This window comes from Streptopelia decaocto (assembly GCF_964273445.1).
Source record: "Streptopelia decaocto genome assembly, chromosome: 4".
Lineage (NCBI taxonomy): Eukaryota > Metazoa > Chordata > Aves > Columbiformes > Columbidae > Streptopelia > Streptopelia decaocto.
This window is the reverse complement of record NC_138658.1, coordinates 33061654-33081956: the sequence shown is the minus strand read 5'-3', so window position 1 is coordinate 33081956 and position 20303 is coordinate 33061654. Positions and strand designations below refer to the sequence as shown.

The following is a 20303-nucleotide window of genomic DNA, read 5'->3' as shown; positions in this document are numbered from 1 at the left end:
GACAAACTCTGGCTTTCCACACCCTTCTGACAACTGGGATTTGGGGCAACTCTGAGGGATGTTGCTACCTCATTGTTTTTGGTGAGAAAGTGCCTAATTTTCCTACAACATGAAGGGGTACTAAAGCATGTAGCTATGTTGGTGCAGGAGTCAAGCCCCAAGGAGCGACTAAGCTATGGGGCAGGCTGTGCATGCTGGCTTTTCCATGTCCCATCTTCAAGTCCCCATGGAAAAAGCCATGCCATGTGGTGGGATATTGCATGGACCCCAAAGCAAGCACTGACCCAGGCACCACCTCCACACAGCAGGAGCGGAGGAAAGCAATGCCATAAATTAGTACACTGACCTTGGCTCAAGATGATGGCTGCAGAGAAAGCTCAGGAAGCAGTACAATAAAGATACCATGAAATAGACCGAAAGATAATTTGTAATTAATCACTTTTATATAGGATGACATAAAGCAGACTTAAAATTATAGAGAATTAGCCTGGCAATTGTAGCTTTAGCACACACTGTCATGATTACTTCAAAACTGTCTATATACCACACTCTAACAAGCTTAAAATAGCTGAAAAAGAACTTTTAAACTATTTGCTTTTTAAATAAAGGAGGCTATTTGTGGCAATAATACTTTTGATTAAGGATTCAGAGTCAACTCTAACTGATACATATGATTGATGTCCATAATAATTGCACACTTCTGTAATCCTTCCTCACCCATAACAGTTTTGAGCTTAAATTTTGGATATTATTAATACTCAGACAAAAATAACTTGTGGACAATATCGTGTTCTCTACATGGTTGAGAATTAATCTATTTTTCTAAAACTGTTTAAGAATGATGGATACTTTTTATTGCTTGAGTAAACACTAGCTAATTCTCTAGACCTCCCTTCTCTGTTCTTGAAAACCCAAGTCCAAATTATGTCATGGATATTTAAAGGATAGTGGCAAGATACTGCATAAACAAAGATTAATTTATCCACTCGATAAAGATTTGATACCATTCATTACATTGCTAACACTTCAGTGCCAGAGTTTTGTTGAATTTTAATTTGTAAAAGAGAATGCAATGAATTTAGGAACAATGAAAAACGGAGAGAAAAAAATGAGGCAGCTGAAATGTAGCTGTGAAAGAGACTCCAAGTGAAAGTATCACACATTTTTATTCTAGATAAGCAACAGGGCAGCTTGGAATAAACATGGATTGAAATTTTCTTCGTCTCTTTAATGAGTTCAGGGAGGCTAAACAAAGACACGAAATATTTGAACATTGCTGTGTACAACACAGTAAACAGATTAAAATTTTATACCTGAGCAAAAAAGGAATTTAACCATTAACTACAGCATGCAGAATAACTGATAAGTTATCACATAAACGTAGCATACTGTTATTAGGTCACAGTCATTCAGATGTTCTTAATTTTTACAAAGGCTAAAGATGGAAAAAGCTCCAAGACGAGATGGGTGTGTGACATAAAACTACAATAAGGAAAAGCACATTACCATCTAGCAGCCTTTCCAGAGGATCAAAATTATCTGCTGTTTTATTATCCAGGGAGAAAGCAGCAACAATTCAAAGCCTGTGGAGTTAATAACATGTTAGACGTTTAAGCAGGTCATGAAAATTAAAACATTGGCAGTTTATGAAGTGCTCACAGAAGACCTGAGCCTGCACCCCCTGCCCTCAAATACCACTTTAAAGCATTGTGTTTGTGAGCTGTTCTTGGTGCAGAATGAAAGGCTGGGATCTGCAGGGAATGACTGATCAGGTCACAGGCTTGACATTTTCTCATCAGCATAACCCCAGCCAATTCTTAAGGAATTAGTTTTTACCCCATTTGATGGACCAAAACCCAGATCTCATTTTATGTAGAAACTTGACCTTTCTTCACACTGAATCTGTTGTTTGGGTGGGTTTTTTATTCTTTTTTTCCCCTAATCGGTTTCAAACACTGTGGTTTGAAGTACTTCAGCACAAGTCAAAAAAAAGTAACATATTTCTCTTCTTAATTCCCTTATCTTTGCAAAAGATGCCTGTGGGAGAGAAGGGGTCTGAAAAGTCTGAGCTTTAATCAGCACAGTCCATCTCCCCAGACAGGCTTCGTTCTCCTGGCAGACTTCTGCTCTCCCTGATCTCTATACACAATACAAAAATTACCTGCTCCCACCATCAATATTCCTGTGCTGTAAATCAGTCATTTGCCTTCCTATGGCAAAACCAGCAAACTCTGCCTTCATCATTTAGACTTGTAAAAAAGAGATGAAAGGGATGGGAGTGTTTCTTACCCTGTAAGAGACAGGCATAAACAGTCCCTCCCTTTCATTTCCTTGCAGTTGTACAGTTATATACTCTTGATGTCAATCAACTCCCCTCAAATCATACGACCTGCCTTAACTTTCCTGCTACTTTTCTTTTGCTACTTCTGAATAAAACTGTGCATCAAAAATGCATGTGTCAAAATGGATTTATCCCTCCGTCCACAACATTTTAATTTCTTCTTTAAAGTCAGACATCTTAGACATTGGTAGGTTGTGTGAAAGAGTCTCCAGGGAATTGAATCCTCTTTGCTTCTAGTTTCTTCCTGGCTTTGACAGCTGCTGATACTTCAGGGTGGATGGAGTCCAGCCGCTGTTCGCACTGGAAGGCCGTGAGGAAGGCCGTCCTGTAGTTGTTATTCATCCAGCCATAGAGAAGGGGGTTAGCAAACGTTGAGCACATGGCAATGACATGAAACACCGTGTAGATTAGTTTGTACTCTTTCAGGTCTAACACCTGACTGTCAATGTCACTGACTAGCTGGAAGGTGTGAAATGGCAGCCAGCTGACAGCAAACACCACAACCACACACACTAGCATTTTGGTGGTTTTCCGTCGCCGGTGGTGGTAGTGGTCGTTCCCTGCCCCAGGACTAACGTGGTTCTTGAGCTTGGTCCAAATACGGGCGTAGGCATAGGAGATGACGGCCAGAGGCAGCACGTACTGGATCAGGAGCATGGAGATGCTGTAGATGGTGCCATAGTTGAGCTGTCCCTCCCCTGGCCACTTCTCAGAGCAGACCACAATCTTGAAGTCAGGAATGATCTCGATCAGCGAGTACTCACGGAAGATGGCCAGAGGACTTGCCAACAGGGCACTGACTGCCCAGGCAACTCCTATAATCAGGAAGCTGATCCGCTTAGAGATTTTGCTTTCCAAGTGGTAGACGATGCAGCGATGCCGATCCAAAGCGATCACAGTCAACGTGACAGTAGACACGTGCACAGCAAGAGCCTGGGCATAAGGTACCAGGTGGCACAAAACCGGGCCCAGTTTCCATTCGCCCAATAATGTGTAAACCAAAGTGAAGGGCAGGCACAATGTATTCACCAGCAGGTCAGCCACAGCCAGGTTGGCAATGAAGAAGTTGGTCACTGTGCGCATGCTTTTGAACTTGATGATCACATGGATGACAAGGGAGTTCCCAATGACCCCCAGCAGGATGATGGAACAGTAAGCAAAGATGAGGATTATCTGTACTTCAACTAGCGTTGTGCTGTCCTTCAGTTCTGGTTTGGGGTCCAGAGCCAATTCATTGAGCGGTGTGGTGTATCTCGGCAAGTAAAGCTTGGTGAACAGCTCCATTTTCATTTCATCTGTCTGGTTTTCTTCACCTACTGCTTCCAGGGGCCCCATCCTTGCAGCAGCCTGGTCGAAGCAACAGAGCTGTCCCTGAAAACAAAACAATACAAGAACTTGTGGAGAAATCAGTCCTCAGTGGCTAGGACAAGAAGTAACGAGCTAAAGCTACAGCTCTTTCCTTCTATAACCCACGTTCTACATCTCAGGATTAATAGAAGATCTGTCTTAACATATTTAAATTCTGTTGCCCTTACATTTGAAGCCCGATCCTGTAATATTATTCAGGCATGACTCCTGCTGAAAATTGGGACAGATTTCAAAAGCATTTCAAAGACAAAGTTTGCCTAAGTAAATGCAGAAGGATTAAGATCCTGCTGGGCTGTATACCCTTTTTTACAATCCACCATCTAAAACTACTGCTGATTTAGCACAAAACTTCCATTAATACCTACAGGAATTCTACATGGAATGGCACCATCCAGACTGTTATTAACATAATAATATTCCAGCTTTTTCTTAATGGAAAACGTTTCCTTTAAATAGTTACTGAATTCTTATAGGTTTATGCTCCTCCTTAATACCAGAGAACTAATTACTTAGGTCTTTCTTTAAGAAATTTTCTTTTAGGAAAGTTTGAGACACAAGGCAAGCAAAAATACCACTCAAATAGAACTGAAATAATAGCATTTCGCTAAAATGATTGTGTAACTTATTCGTTCTGAAACTAACTCAAGAAACAATTGAAACTCAGCTATACATAATATTTCCTTTCTGTGCAATGTTTGAGAAAACAGAGCTCCTTGGAGGCTGCCAGACAGGGATTCACATCTGACTGCAGTCATAGAGAAGAGCAAATCATTCCCCTGCTGATGTCAGTAAGAATTTTGCCACTGGCATCAAAATCACATTTTTTTGCCTTCCCTACACAGGCTGAGACAAATTCTATGCTGCCCTAAGACTTCAGTAGGCACAGATGGATGTATGAATGTTTTACAGTTAGTTGCTGACTTGGACTTCAATCCTATGTATAACATGCGCAACCCCGTGGACACTGCTAAGGGAGCACCGCACACCAGGGATGCCTTGGCTTGACATGGGAAAATACTAAGACATTGCCAGTGCCCAGTGGGCACCAAGAAAACACCACTGTTTGCCACTGAGGAGAGAACCAAGCCCAAGTAACAAACTCGGCTTCCCCATTCATACATTTCCTAAGGAAAGCAAAAGTAGAGAAGAAATGTTACTTTCTTGTCATCAGGTGTTACCCATTGCTTAATCCATCTCAAAGTCAAGTCCAGCTAGAGAGACAGTCTAGTTTTAATGTCTTTCTGTTCTGTTTTTTTTTTAATCAGATTCACTTCATTGTAGGCTCTCCTCCCTGCCTCTGTCCCCATTGACATCTATCGGTGATATCTGTAGGTGTGATTTCCTAACTGAGAGAGTTGTCTGTCAGCAGGTAACTGTTAGCCCTTTGTGTTTGCTTGCATCCCAGGCAATATCCCAAAGAATTTCTCAGTGCGAACTCTCTTTGAAAAAGCAACAGATTGGCTGCATGAACTGAAAGGTATTTTTTCCCTGACTAAACCAGTCAGAATTATGCGATACTGTTTAGTACACATTTACTGTACAACCACCAGTGTAAGCATCAGATATGAAACACTGTGAGATATGTAGCTGAGATGTGCCAGCTGTTTGTACAAGCTTACCCTGCAGATTTTAGTAATATAACCACTTAACCAACTGCAAGTCTAAGCAAGGGTGGCAGGATAGGATTCCTCATCAATACACCTTTAGTCCACCAGGTTAAAAATGTAAGAGATCCACCACAATTTGCACACCCAAGGCTATGCAGAAGTTCAGAACTCTGCTGAGCCTTTTCTTTCAACTTGTGTACCTCCACCCAAAAATTATGCTTGCACGTTATTGGAGTGGAGATTTGGTGAGGTCCCAGTACTGTAAGGTGCTCCAAAATGCCATATTTTTTTCAGTGCAAAACAGGAGTAGATCATATTTACAAGCTGTAGTAGAAGGGTTAGAGGGGAGGCAAATTTCACAGGTGTTTACCTTCTTTGCCATAAATCCAGGCAGGGGAATATAGTTCAGCCAAAGAATATAGCATCCCTTTCTTCCCAAAAATATTTTCACCTGTTTTTCTAGTCTCTGACTTTATATTGATGCTTCCTTCCAACACCTTTTTTTTAGCAAAGCCATCTTTTGTTCCGACACTTTTATTTGTTATTGCCCTGTTTGGGCTGATGAAAAGCATTTTGGTCTTGTCAATATGACAAAGTTGAGGGAGGGAGGAGGGATGACCAGGGTTTCAAGCAGTGATGAGCTGCCATGTCAGTAAGCGATGAAATAAATTGCTCAAGTTTGACATTGTCAGTGGGACAGTTAAGTGGGTAAAGAATCAGCTGCTTTCAGAACACAGGGGAAACTGAGGTGGCATTGGGTACTTCAGGTAGTGTTTGGCAAAACCCCTTCTGCTCTTTTTTGTATAAACTCTCCAGCTGATGGCATTTATTTGCACACCTTGCATACTGCACAGCACTGGGGGCTTTTTCCATTTTTTTTTTCCCCATCAGTCAGATCCTCAGGGGCAGGCATCAAATTGCATCTAACTTTTGGCAGAAGAAGGCCCATAGAGGGTTTTACATCAGTTCTGAGAGCAAGTAAGCAAGAAAGGGGAAATACGTGATGACATTAGCAAGCAGCACTTCCATCACGACCGCAGTGCCAGCGCTGGGGAAGGGTTTGGAGTTGCTGGAGGCGAAGGTGGCGGCAAGCGGTGCCTCTCGGGGGCCGCCGCTGCCCTCCCGCTCCCCAGGTACCCTGCCCGGGGCAAGGCACCCGCTCCGGGGAGCCCGCCCATACCCCATGCCGGCCGCGCTCCTCGGTCCCCCCTTCCCATTTTCACCTCCCTGCCGTCCCGAGGAAGCGAGCATGGCCACCACCGGCTACCGCCACAGGAGCCGGGCAGGGCGGAGAACGGAGACCCTTCGCCCCGCAGACGGGCGGCTGCTCCCGCCTCCTCCAGCTCGGCGGGTCCCTCCGCACCCCACCGCCGCCCTCCCCTCGCACACTCACCGAGGCGGCTCTTTCCTCCCTGGCGATGAAGCACCGGCACGGCCCGTCGAAAGTTTGGAGGCGCCGGCAGCGGCGGCCCCCGCACGCCGGGGGGGCGGGACGGGGCGGGGCGGCCCCGCCGGCCGGGGAAGGGCTCGGGCGGGGCGGCGGGGCCGCAGCTCCGCAGCCGCAGCTCCGGGCGGGCGGGACGCGGCTCCACCCGCTGGGCTCCGGGAGCGGGGAAGCGGGTGACGGGTTTCGTGATGTGCCGGCTGCGTCTCACTTAGGAGGTGACAGCTGTAGCTCTGTGGCGTGGAAAAAGGGGGTTTGGAGGAAGGGGGCGTTGTGGCATGTCCGAGCTCATGTACGTGCCTCACGCCTGAGCCTGTTTCCTCGTTTTCGCGGTCCCCAAACTGCTTTCTGGAGCAGTGAAAGGAGATGACTTTACCTCAAACAACTGCTACGAGCACCCCAGCTTGCATAAATTTGTTGTTCCTCCTAAGAAGATGTGGTGGATATTGCCAGGGCAGGTGTAAGGATGAATAAAGCATTTACATATTCTGTCAAGAGCAAAAGACTGCATTTTTATTTACAAGGCTGCAAAGGTAAAGACAACAGCTGCTGTATTTGTTTAGTTCTATATTCAGTATCATTTCAAAAAAGCTGTCTTGCCAGCCACCTTAACTGAGGGCTAGATCCAGGCAGCGTCGCTGCCCTTCTGGTAGGGTCTAGCTTCATTAAATCCATCAATAGGTTCTATTTAGTGTTTTGCTGTGTGCCTGGTGCCCCTCTCCTAGCTATAACTTAAGAGATTCAAGGGAGTGTCTTCTCAATGCACAGCCAGAGGACCTGATTCAGTGAATGGTGCTTCAGGCCTAGTTGTTGGTCCCAAGAACAAGAAGACTTTGCTTACTCTGTGGCTACAGCACTGATGCTTGGACAATTCTCTTCCCAAACCTTACAGAAGCTGCTATCCAGAACAGGGAATGCTCCTTTACTTTGTCACTTAGATAAATTTGCATTTGTCCTTCAGTTTCAAGGATCCACAACATTATCTTCCCTCATCTGTCCTCCTTCCAAAGGAGACTCTGAACAAAAGCTCTTTCTTTGTCAGAGGTAATGCACCTTGCTTTGGTTATAGCTCAATATTGTGTTCTTATCAAGAGTACAGAATGTAAATGGAGTGTCAAAGAGTAACTTCAGCAATTTGCAGTTGGTTTTAAAATTCAAAGCGTGTCTTGAGGAGCTCCTTAAATCTTTACTAATTCAAGCTATCTCTTCAAGAAGGCCCTTGGCTTTTAGTCCTTCAGCAATTCTGAGACTGTTAATGGAATGCTCCTAGCTTGTTGCAAAATGGATTTCTTTGATGACTAAATAAAGAGCCAGGAGTTTCAATTCTCCTAGCCCTATTTATTTCATTTCCCAAGTAAATGTAATTGTAGGATTTATTTTTTGGTCTACCAGCAGACAAAAATGCATGCCATGAGTTTTAGTAATTAGAGCACTTGTATAATATATGACTGCAACAGCCTGCAGTTCTTCCCTTTCCTTATCTTACAAATAGCCAACAGTGGCATTTCATTCATCTCAGGAGTGCTGCTATTGTGCTCTATTCCACTCTTTCTAGCTTAACATATATTTTTGCTGCTCCTAATGTCTTGGAAAGTGTGGTCAAATGCTACAAATCTTTACCATCTGTCTAGCTCAGGATCCCATAGCTAAGGAGCCCTTCTTTTCACTTCCAAACTCCTAGAGATAATCAAGAAGATGTGCAAGTATCTAGAAGCTATTAAGCCAGTGAGGGCTGCCTTCCCATGCAAGGGAGAGGAGGTGTTATTTCCTGTTAAAAGGTGATTCTGTGTTCAGACACAACTAAATGCTTAATTGAAATTCATTTCCAATAAACAGCAGCAGTTTTTATTGCTCATAAGCAAGTGGAATTTAAGGGCCCCATAAACACCACTTTGAACCAAAAGCCCATGAAAGTGCTAAGATGAAAGGTTGAAAGGGTCTAGTAGCAAACAGGCTATTCAGTATGAAATGTGCTGCTGGGTGACCACCTCCAAAGCAACTGTGAACACTTTGTGTGCATATAAATTTCCATCCCATAAACCATGACAAGATGTGTAACTGACTCACAGAATCATGAAGGTTGGTTGAAACTTCCAGAGACCTTCTCAACCAACCTCGTGTTCAAAGCAGGTCTAGATGCAGCAGGTTGCCCCAGGCTATGTCTCCAGGAGAGTATTGAGTATCTCCAAAGTGAGAGATACTGCTCTCACTAGGCAGCCTATCCCATGATTTGACAACTCTGACAGTAAGACAAAATTTCCTTGTATCAGTCAGGGTTTTCCATATTCTAGCTTGTACCAAATGCCTCTTGTCCTAGCCCTATGCTCCTCCTGGTAGTTGTGAACAGTAGCTAAATTTCTCTGTAGCCTTGGCTTCTTTAAAGCTGAACAATCTCCGTTCGTCCAGCTCCACTTTGAATGTTATCTGATCCAGCCCTGATCATCTTGGTGGTTCCTTATTGGACTCACTCTAGTCCATCATTGTCTTTGTAGCACTGGGAGTGTCGAACTGGACCCAGTGCCCCAGATGTGGTCTCACAACTGGTGAATAGACAGAAATAGTCACTCCTCAACCTGTTGGCTACACTCTTGTTATATCTTGATTTAGACTGTGAGTTAGGCTGTGTAAGTTGGCTTGCGCTAAATAAATGCGCTACTTGAACTTTAAATCCCAGCTTTCTATTTAAGGCAAACCTATAAATGAGCTTTTGTGGTGAATATGTAGATGTACTAATAAGAAGTACAGATATCTAGCTTAACGGCTTGAAAAAAATATTTGTTGGACATATGTTGTTTCTGCTGTAAATCACACTTATGGAAATATGTCAGGCTATAAGAAATTTGATATACATAGCTTGCCTCTGGCAGTATCAGTTTAACTCTCTTTACTGTTAGAAAATTGTCTTGTCAAATTCCATCCAACACAGAGTTTTTTCAGAGGGAATAATAAGCATTTCTGCCAGCTCCTTAAAAGTTTACCAGTTCTCAGGGGCAAAATAAAGGTCTGCATGTTGTACCCAGAGTTCTGTTTTAATCATAGATCTAGGAAAGAGTTGCCAATCCACCCACTGTCCAACATCGTATTTGCTGGAGTGGCAGCTAAGGCTTGATGAACATCAGCAAGACAGAAGAGGCAGCAACTCTCCCATCCCCTGCCGCCAGTGTTCTCTTTATTTCCTTTACTGTAAGGAGGGAATTTAAAAGAAACCACTGCCCCTTGAGCACTGACCCTTGAAAGCAGTGCTGCACTGCATGCCACCCACTTGAGCCAAACTCTGTCAGTCCTTAATCATGCAGATTTTGCTGGAGTGAGTTGGATTTTAGGGAATGGATCATTCCACGCAACATGGACAGTCCTTTAAAAGTAAAATGGAAAAAAACCCAAAACTAAACAAAACAAAACAACAATAATGCCTGAAAAATGAGCTTGACAGAGAATAACTGTCTTGAATCTTTTATATGGTGCCAACACGGAGATCATATAGTATAAAATCATAGAGGACAAAGATTTTTTCTTGCTTAAAAAAATAGAACAAAAGCATCCAAGTAGCTAAAGAATGAATTTTCTACCTATATAGACATGTGAACATTTTGGAATAAATTTATAAACTGTCATTTGTTCTTGTTCCCTTTTGGTTTCGATTCAGTCTCACAGGTTCAATTCTACCTATCTCTCTTTTTCAAATGCAGCCATAAGAAATAGCTGTATGCATAAACAAGCATAATCAGTCTGCTTTAAATGACTAAGGGGATAAATAAAAGCCAGGTGAGAATGCGTGAAATTGTTAGATATGTATAAGTACCAACTTCAAGTTGCTAACAGCAGTACTTCACAGCCAGTGCTGGTTAAACAATCAGTTTAGTGCATCTAATTCAAAAACTAATACCGTCAGAGGCTCAATTCAGTTGCCTGTTTGCTCACAGACCTTGACTGAGGTCGGCACCATCTCCACATAAGACACGGCTGCAGAGCTGAGCGCTGTGTTTGAACATGGTCCTCCCAAAGCACCTAGTGCATTGTTGTACGCTTCTGTCATTCAAAGACAGTTAAAACTCTAAAGTCAAGTAGCTCACCCAAGCAATTTTGTTCAAAGTCTTCCATTTAACACCAACACAGCTGTTCGTGTTTACACAACTATGATACAGTCTTTAAGTAACTAGTTATTTTTCTTTGAGGTCACTGCTTATGCAGAGTAAATTCTTGGTGTTTCTTTCTTTCCTCAGTATATATTTGCCATCTCAGTCATTCCCTTTACCAACATGCTATCTTTTCTTTGCAGAGAATATAGAAATTGTCATTTCTTCACAGGATGTTCTGTGGTCTTTTCATTACTAGACCTCAACCAGAACTACTCAACCTTTATTAAGATCTGCTTTCTGTCATCTGGAATTCAAAGAGGCTTAACAAACATTCAATTGAATTTAAGAATACAAGGAATAAACCATTTTTCTGTGCTTTTTGTTACTTGTGTTTTAGACAGTTTTTTTCTTTAAACTCATAAATCCTATTTTTCCATAATTCTTTGTTTGTTTGTTTGGTTTTTTTTAACATAGAGATTTCTGTAAACTCCAAACTGTAATGTGGAAGGTGACACTTCATTAAGGTATTGAAAGCTTGGTATACAACCAGTTGTTGCCAATTCTAAAGAGTTTTTAGATTTTCCCAAGGAAGGCACACTTTATTTTTAGAGCATTTGTCACAGAAAACAGATGATCACACATACCTTAGAGTTTGAATATTGTACACTCTTCAGTCCTCCGTTTCCGGTAGATGGGAAAGTAATACATCTCTAAATGGTTTCCAAAAGTGAGTCAACTATATCTACTTTCTGTATTCTTGCTTGTACATCAGTTGAATTTCTCATTCTGGAAATACTCAGCTGTTACAAGCAGCAATGCCACTCACTCTTTGCTTTGTCTAAAAATTGGCCATGTAACAATTTTGAAAAGCTAAGTATGTTCATAAAACTTAAACAGATGGTCTTCAAGCTCAGTTTTTGTCATGCTGATGAAATCCACGGAAGTGTTGAATGAATTGTCTTTGGGACACTGAGGTACACCAACAGGACACTTTCCATTACAGGTGCCACAACTGCTAGTATAGTGAAATTTTGCTGTCCCATTTTTGAGTGACGGCACTGTTTGTGAACAAGTTAAGCTTGCCAGACTAGCTTCATAAGGTTGAAAAAAAGTGTTCTGATAGTCTTATAAAGAGTCTGCCTCCCACTCAGAATTGAACTGGCAGTTTTCTAAACAAAGTCTTGGATTTCCTTTGTTACTTGTCCGTGATTCACACCCACATTTTGCAGAGATTGGTGGCATTTTAATTGCTGGGGCTAGTTAAGGATGGAGGAGAGGGGATGGGAAGAGGCTTGTGAAGAAAGTGGGTAGGGGTTTGGCATGTGTGGAAGGCTATAACTGTTCTGTGACTGCGCACAGCTACGAGATCAGCAGCCAGAGCACCATCTGTGCACACAGCTTATCCATACTGCCCGGCTTCGGCACAAAGGAATGTGTCAGCTCCCGCTTTTCCAGATCAGCTGAAAGCCACCTTCGTGCTCCAGTGAAATTCTGCAACTGTTCCCTGAAGATCTAATCCTTTCACCCAGCACATCGGCTGGTACAGCCTTCCTTCAGCAAGAAGCTCTTTCTGCACCTCTGCTTTTGCAGGTTGGAGCTCAGAAGGTTCAGCTTCTCTTCAATGTCACCTCCCCACCCTGAGAGTTGCAGAGCGATCATCTCAGCATCCTGGGGAATGGTAAGAAATATAGAACCCCCCGTAGATATGTAAAAGCATTTGGAGAGGCTGTGGCTGTCTGTGGCAGAAGGGTTTGCACCTGAGCTAGTTGTCCTAGACTTCCTTTGTAGCAAGGAGAGAGCTACTTACTCTGGCAGGTGGGGTTTAAAACTTGATTCGTCCTCTCCTAAAACAGGTACTTAGGTTTGGTCAGATGAATCACACCCTAAACACCATCAACTGTTTGCAAGACCTTCTCTGACCCTAGTAGGAACCTCACTAGTTCTTTGTACACTGTGGGTACCTAAACTTCAGTGAAAGGAATCCTACTTGTCGTTCCTGGTATCATGGTGACGTGTGAGTAAACTTTATCACTGTCAGTATCTGGACTGGAATTCAGTATATGAGTAGCTGTTCCCAAGATCCCCAGAGACATTTAAACACTTCATATTCATTGATTTCAAGTACGCAAATTATACAGGATTCGGGCCTTAACAAATTTGTCCTTACAGAATCTCTGTGTGAGATCCTCCTTGTTGTGCACAAGGACTGGGGAGGCTTGACTGCCTGGGGAAATTGGCCAAAATAGCTCTCCCAGCAAAGTTTGTGAGGTAGACTCCCTTCTCCTAAATCTCATTTACTGTGTTCCAGAACAAAATATCTGTATGACAAGACCAAAATTGTCAAACACAGGAAAACAATTGTTATTTTCATCTGTAAACCCATACTGACCTCCGCATAAGTTTTGGTCATGCTGGCAATCCTACACTTTCGCACAGTGCTCTAATTCTTTAGTTAACAATATAGATCATGTCAGGTCTAGATGGGTCTGCCATTACATGAAGTTAATACCACACATTCCTATCAACATTTTCCAGTGCGGAGATTCAGGAAAAGCAGATTTCTCTACAGATTCTGCAGCAGAGTTTTGTTGGGTGACTAGAGACCATTCTGCTTCTGTATCTCTCCACACATCTTGTCTCTTTTCTGTACAAAAAGTCTAGTCTGTGGCTCTCACCAATTCACCCTCCCCTTTTATTCAAAATCTTCCCCATGATTCCGTCTTTCCTCCAGCACTGATTCCTGCTAGTCAGGACACTTCCGTCCATTTTTGCCCTCTTTCATTCCTGTTACCTTCTTCCCAGCCTGATCACATCCACAAGTTTCTGTGCATACCTGTTTCTGCCGTTGATCTCCCCTCCTGGAGATATTAGATGCACTCTTCTCTCTTTTAATAGCACATTTTGTTCACCATTAAAAAAAGAAGAAAATGGTGTTAATGTCTGTGTGTGAGAAGAAGAGAGATCTCTGTTATGTTTATTTTTACCTTTACCTCACTACAAAATTTGAGAGCAAAATTTGCCATATTGCTTCTTTACCACCTCATTTCTCTCCTGAGCAAAGATGAATTGCCATGTAGTTTTGCATTTTTTTAGCATTATGGTCCTGTTCTTTATAGTGCAAATATATCTGGCCTACTTAGTGGGAAAGTAGTGAATATCATTAACAGGAATTAAAATAAATTCTTGGGCAATTTTTGGGTTTTTTTGTGTAGATTTTCTACCACCTAATTACATCTCAAAGAAATCATAGTTTATGAAAAAGTAAATAGTTTAACTGATTTGCCTTATCAGAGACAAAGGCACTGAAAAAAATAACTTTATTTTTTCTCCAAATGGTCCAGAACGTTTTATACTGTCTAGCTAAGTATCAGCATGATAATTACACCCTAACCTACAAACAGGTTTCTGAAGGAAATTAGCTTTCCCTTACGCCTAACAGGAACTGGGTATCTGTCTTCTCAGACACCACTGAAAGCCCTGACCTAATAATTTTAAATTATTTGTCGTCTGCCAGAGGCTTGCACTTGATGGTTTCTTGGGTAAGTATCCTTTCTGACCCTTCAGAACTGAGCAGAACAGACGTCTTTGTGTCAAAAAAACAGTTCTGTGTATCAAGGGGTTGCCTATCCCCAGAATGGATCTTCTTCAACAGCTTAGCTCATTCCCTCAGATCTTACAAACACAAGTTAGACTACGCAGCATGCAGACCATAGCACAAAAAAGTTATTTGCTATGTTAAAAATAAATATGAATCTACCTGACTTCTGCACAAGTCCAGGAATAAGTGAGAGTTGCAATTCGGAACTTGCGTGTTGTGTTTTCAGACCAGCTTGTGATTGTATACTTTAAAATTACAGAAAAATCAGCAGTGTAAAGAAACTTGACTCTGCCTTGCAAACTATTTACTTGGTCTTTTTTTAAGTACCTTATGCCTGGAGGCATAAGGCCTACAGTTTGCTCCTTGAAATGTTAAGGACTGCCAAGCAAACCTCAGCTCCTAAGAAGGAAACAGAAGTGAAAAGTTTTGTTCTGTTCCCACTGTAAACATGGGTAAAATTGGTACCAGGACTGAACAGGGGAAAACAGGACTTTTAGATGGTGAAGCTGGTTGGTCCAGGCTGCCTCCAGGAGCTACCAGCCTGGAACCTTTTCCTCTTAGAAATCCTGAAATCACCTAGCTTAAATATACCCTTCTATGTCTCCTCTTGTGTCTATTGCAATGAAAACACATAGTTTTTGGAAAGAACCATAAGCATCAAATATCATTTTGCAGAGACACTTTGCAATACAAGGCAGCAAATCAATGAGCTTGAAGACAAAAGTGTTTCACAGCACTCAAACTTCTCTTTAGGCAGAATAAGTCAAGGCTTCAGCTTCTTGCTACAGTAGTGGCTCACAGCATCCACAATCCATCACCTCTCACCTTGTTAAACAATGCAGTAGGTATGTGCATCCCCTGTACCAACCTTTATTTGGACATGTCCTATTGAGTTTGATTATCTAGGAAATCTACAATAGTTTTACTATTGCAATATTGTAATAAAGTACTAATATTTACTAGCGAAAAATCTTCAATTTGTTGGTTGTTATTCTTTGTAAATGTTTACACAGCACAACAGAAAGAACACTTCTAGTTAAGAAAAAGTTATGTTTAATATAGATGACACAGTTCTCTGACGTTTTGCATGGTAAACTCGGTAAAACAATGTAGTAATACAGTGATACCGTGTACTATAGTGCTAATCACAGAATCACAGAATGTTAGGGATTGGAAGGGACCTCGAAAGGTCATCTAGTCCAATCCCCCTGCTGGAGCAGGAACGCCTAGGTGAGGTTACACAGGAATGTGTCCAGGCAGGTTTTGAATGTCTCCAGAGTGGGAGACTCCACAGCCCCCCTGGGCAGCCTGTTCCAGTGCTCTGTCACCTTCACTGAGAAGAAGTTTCTTCTCACATTTAAGTGGAACCTCCTGTGTTACAGTTTGAACCCATTACCCCTTGTCCTACCATTGGTTGTCATCGAGAAGAGCCTGGCTCCATCCTCATGACACTCACCCTTTACATATTTATAAACATTGATAAGGTCACCCCTCAGTCTCCTCTTCTCCAAGCTCAAGAGACCCAGCTCCCTCAGCCTTTCCTCACAAGGGAGATGCTCCACTCCCTTAATCATCTTGGTTGCCCTACGCTGGACCCTCTCCAGCAGTTCCCTGTCCTTCTTGAACTGAGGGGCCCAGAACTGGACACAATATTCCAGGTGTGGTCTCACCAGGGCAGAGTAGAGGGGAAGGAGAACCTCTCTGGACCTACTAACCACCCCGCTTCTAATACACCCCAGGATGCCATTGGCCTTAGCCACAAGGGCACAGTGCTGGCTCATGGTCATCCTGCTGTCCACCAGGACCTCCTTTCCCCTATGCTGCTCTCTAATACGTCATTCCCCAACTTATACTGGAACCTGAGGTTGTTCCTGCCCAGATGCAAGACTCTACACTTGCCCTTGTTCTATTTCATTAATTTTTTCCTTGCCCAACTCTCCACCCTGTCCAGGTCTCGCTGGATGGCAGCACAGCCTTCTGGCGTGTCAGCCACTCCTCCCAGCTTGGTGTCATCAGCAAACTTGCTGACAGTGCACTCTATTCCCTCATCCAAGTCATTGATGAATATGTTGAATAGTACTGGTCCCAGTACTGACCCTTGAGGCGCTCCACTAGATACTGGCCTCCGATTAGACTCTGTCCCCTTGACCACAACTCTCTGGTTTCTTTCCTTCAGCCAGTTCACAGTCCATCTCACTACCCTATCATCCAGATCACACTTCCTCAGTTTAGCTGTGAGGATGCTGTGGGAGACTGTGCCAAATGCCTTACTGAAGTCAAGATAGACCACATCCACTGCTGCCATCATCTATCCACCTCGTTATGTCCTCATAAAAGGCTATGAGGTTGGTCAAGCACGACTTCCCCTTGGTGAAGCCATGTAGACTGCCCCTAATGACCGTCTTATTCTTTATATGCCTTGAGATGGCACCAAGAATAAGTTGTTCCATCACCTTTCCAGGGATGGAGGTGAGGCTGACCAGTCTATAGTTACCTGGGTCCTCCTTCTTGCCCTTTTTGAAGACAAGAGGGACATTTGCTTTCCTCCAGTCCTCAGGCACCTCTCCCGTTTCCCACGACTTGGCAAAGATGATGAAGAGAGGTCCAGCAGTGACTTCAGCCAGCTCCCTCAGCACCCGTGGGTGCATCCCATCCAGACCCATGGATTTATGGATGTCCAGATTGCTTAATTGCTCCCTAACCCAGTCCTCATCAACCAAGGCAAACTCCTCCATTGTCCCGACTTCCTCTGGGGCCTCAGCAGTACAGGGCTCCTCAGGACAGCATCTAGCAGAGTAGACAGAGACGAAGAAGGCATTCAGTAACTCTGCCTTCTCTGTATTTTCTGTCACCAGAGCACCCAACCCATTCATCAGTGGGCCTGCATTGCCTCTGGTGTTAGTTTTATCTGCCATGCATTTGAAAAAGCTCTTTCTGCTGTCCCTGACAACAGCCTTATGTTCTTCCCAAGTGGCCAGCCCCTCCTTTCATTATCTGTAAACTCTCCTTCTAAACATTATTTTGTAATAACTCCCATGTCAAATATAATTATTAATTTATAGATATAAATAGAACAAATGTCTGCATTGTGCCTTTCTGTGGAAGATATGAATTTGTGTTGAAGAGGGTTCATGTTAGTAAAACCTTTAATGTATCATGACATTGATAAATAATAGCAATCATAATGAAGGAGAAAAGAAAGGTGGAAACTTAAAAATCAGGTTTGTGTGAGCTTTACACATGCCAGACTTCAGGTTATTACTATTCTGTTAATCCTAGGTGAGCTCAGCCCACGAACTTCTGGTGCTTTACATATAAATCTGCCAGTAGTACATTGGTTCCAGATCTAATCCGTTTTGTTTTTTTTTCCCAAAAGATTATATGACATACTTGTGTTATACATTAGAAAGTATTATGATGGTGGTGCAAGAAAGGCCAATTTAAAATCAGGGCTTGGATTCTGCTAACCACACTTATTTTAAGGAAAGAGGACTTCAGTGTTAGGCAGTACTTCACTGCAAGCCCCAGAGCTTAAAACAGGTGCTCAGTCTATAGGGGGAAAGTGTCAAGATCCAAAATCACCTTCATGGCTGACAACAGCCTGCAGCTACCTTGCTGTCTGCTTTTAATGAATGGCCTGCAGAAAACCAATCAAAAAGAGACCAGTGAAACTAAATACACAATCATTCATTACCTGGGATTGCAGAAATAGCTCCAGAGGGGCCACTCCAGAAGCTCTGTGGAGCAGGCCTTTAAGTCTTCTGCTTCTTTCCAGATGTTCAGAGAGGCAGAATTATCCACTCCAAACTTACTTGCTGTTTTGGAAACAATTACATTGATCTTGTGGCTGTTCAAAATTGGAGCTCCTTACTAGCTAGCTAGCCTGGAGCCTGTAGTAGAGAAAGTTTCCACACTGAGGAGGCTTCTGTGGGTGAGGGACTTTGTCTTGGTCTATCCAAAATAGATTTATTTTGATTGATTGCAGATTCAGTAGCATCCCTTCCCTTGGACTCTTTTGGTCTAAGTTTTTCCACTCTAGACAGACATGCAAAGGATTGAGTCTATGTAGAAAAGAGCCACCCGTCTCACCTTTCCACTGCTCAGAAACAGCTTCTGGCAGCCAACACAGCACTGAATCATCTGAACAGCAATTATTACTGTTTCTGTACACAAGTGGTGGGTTTCACTGGACTGAGTAAATCCTGTAAAGGCAAATCTTGCCTCACTGACTCTCTGAAGTTGTACAAGGTATCTATATATCAAAAATATAGTTTGTTCAGGTTTGCAACAAACCCCTGACAAGATGCCTAGCAGAACACTACTGAAGAAAAGAAGTTACCATGGGACTGATGCATATGTGAATTGAAAGCTGCCAACAGGGTAGGGAGGGAAGGAATTCATTGTCACTTTTCAAGATGAAGAAGAGTAAGCAGTAGAGTCCCTTAGGGAATTAGTTTTATTTAAGATTTTCATCCATGACCTGCAGAAGGAGAGGGTATAGATGTATGTCTCAGTTTGGAGGTGATACTGAACTCTTTCAGGGAGCCAAATGGCACCCACATGTGGCAAGGAGCACTAGAGATGCAATGCATAGCTGAGTGAGTGCAGTAAAAAGTGGCAGATGAGCTCCTGTGCAGATATATAGCGCATCTAGGGAGAATAGTCTAAGCCATGCTCACACAGTGCTGAACTCAAAACTGGCAGCTTCAGCTCAGGAAAGAGACCTGGGGGGGTCTCTGAAATCAAAACGCAGCTGCAGCCAAAAATGCCAATAACATTTTGTGTGTGCTCAGAAAGGATGCTTAAGACCATAAAACCTTGGTGCATACACATCTTGCACACTGTGAACAATCCTATTTCCACATTTTACAATAAGAAGGACATAGGAAATTAAAGAAAATGCAGAGAAGAACAACTAAGATGATTACAGGGATGGAGCAATTGCTGTTACAGGGAATCAGAAAAGGCTGGGACTTTTCATGATCTTCTCACTCCTCTAGGCTGAGTGGAATATGGTCAAGTTTATAAGATTGTGAGGGCAGTGAGTAAAGCAAATACAGAATTATTGTTTGCTAAAGTCCTGCAATGTCCTATGGGCACTCACTGCAAATAACTGGAGAACCCCTTCCAATCCCTAACATTCTGTGGTTCTGTGAGCCATTTAAAACCTAAAAAGAAAGTATTTTTAATAATACCACAAGTCACTACCTACTCTGCCTTCTGGCATCTGCTCTTACAGGAGGTTGTGGAGACCCACAGTACCAGCAAGTTTAAAAAGGCAAAAGCAGACAAATTCCAGGGCAACAGATCCATAAAGAGGTGCTGGAAGGAAGAGGCAGGAATGTGCTCGCTGACACCCAGTGCAGGGGGATGGACTGGAGACAAGCAGGATCATGAGTTGTCCCCAAATAGCATTTTCTATTGCCACTGTTGGAGATGAAATGGATTATTAGTTTGACCCAGAAGGCCATTTTCTGTGTTGTCATGTAAATAAGACCCTGCACTCCTTGGCTCTAGCTTAAAGCTGCCACTTCAGAGTTATTTCCACCCATTTAATTTTGATTGCATCTCAGCAGGCAGCAAATGGTGCAGGATATTTCTCAACTGAAAGAACTGTGTGGTAATTAACAATGGCAGGGATTTTATTGTTGTTGTTTTGACCATGTCATTTTTTTTCAGTGAAATTAGGAAAAATATGAGGCTTTGCAAAAATGAAAGGAGGTGAACAGTGTTAAATAGATATGGATCTTTTGTATAAATCTATAGAACTTAAAAGTGATGTAAATCCAGTCAACTAAGAAACATGTTGAGTGAAGAGAATGAGTTAGGCAGGCACAAAACATTTTTTTTTTTAATGAACATATTT

General features: G+C 42.7%; 2 protein-coding genes across 2 annotated transcripts in view; both read right to left on the bottom strand.

Moving 5' to 3' along the window:
* Positions 1-1274: 1274 nt before the first annotated feature.
* NPY2R (neuropeptide Y receptor Y2) lies at positions 1275-3676 on the bottom strand (the record flags this gene model as incomplete). Its single annotated transcript, XM_082051244.1, has 1 exon — positions 1275-3676. One exon carries the CDS (start codon positions 3674-3676, stop codon positions 2519-2521), a length of 1158 nt encoding a protein of 385 aa, XP_081907370.1. The 3' UTR covers positions 1275-2518.
* A 2668-nt stretch (positions 3677-6344) lies between these two features.
* RBM46 (RNA binding motif protein 46) overlaps positions 6345-20303 on the bottom strand; it is a gene marked incomplete at its 3' end in the record, with an annotated part of 137904 nt that continues 123945 nt past the window's right edge. The window contains exon 5 of the mRNA XM_082052169.1: positions 6345-6970. Coding sequence (XP_081908295.1) covers positions 6345-6970 — 626 coding nt within the window. The remainder of the gene's footprint in view (positions 6971-20303) is intronic.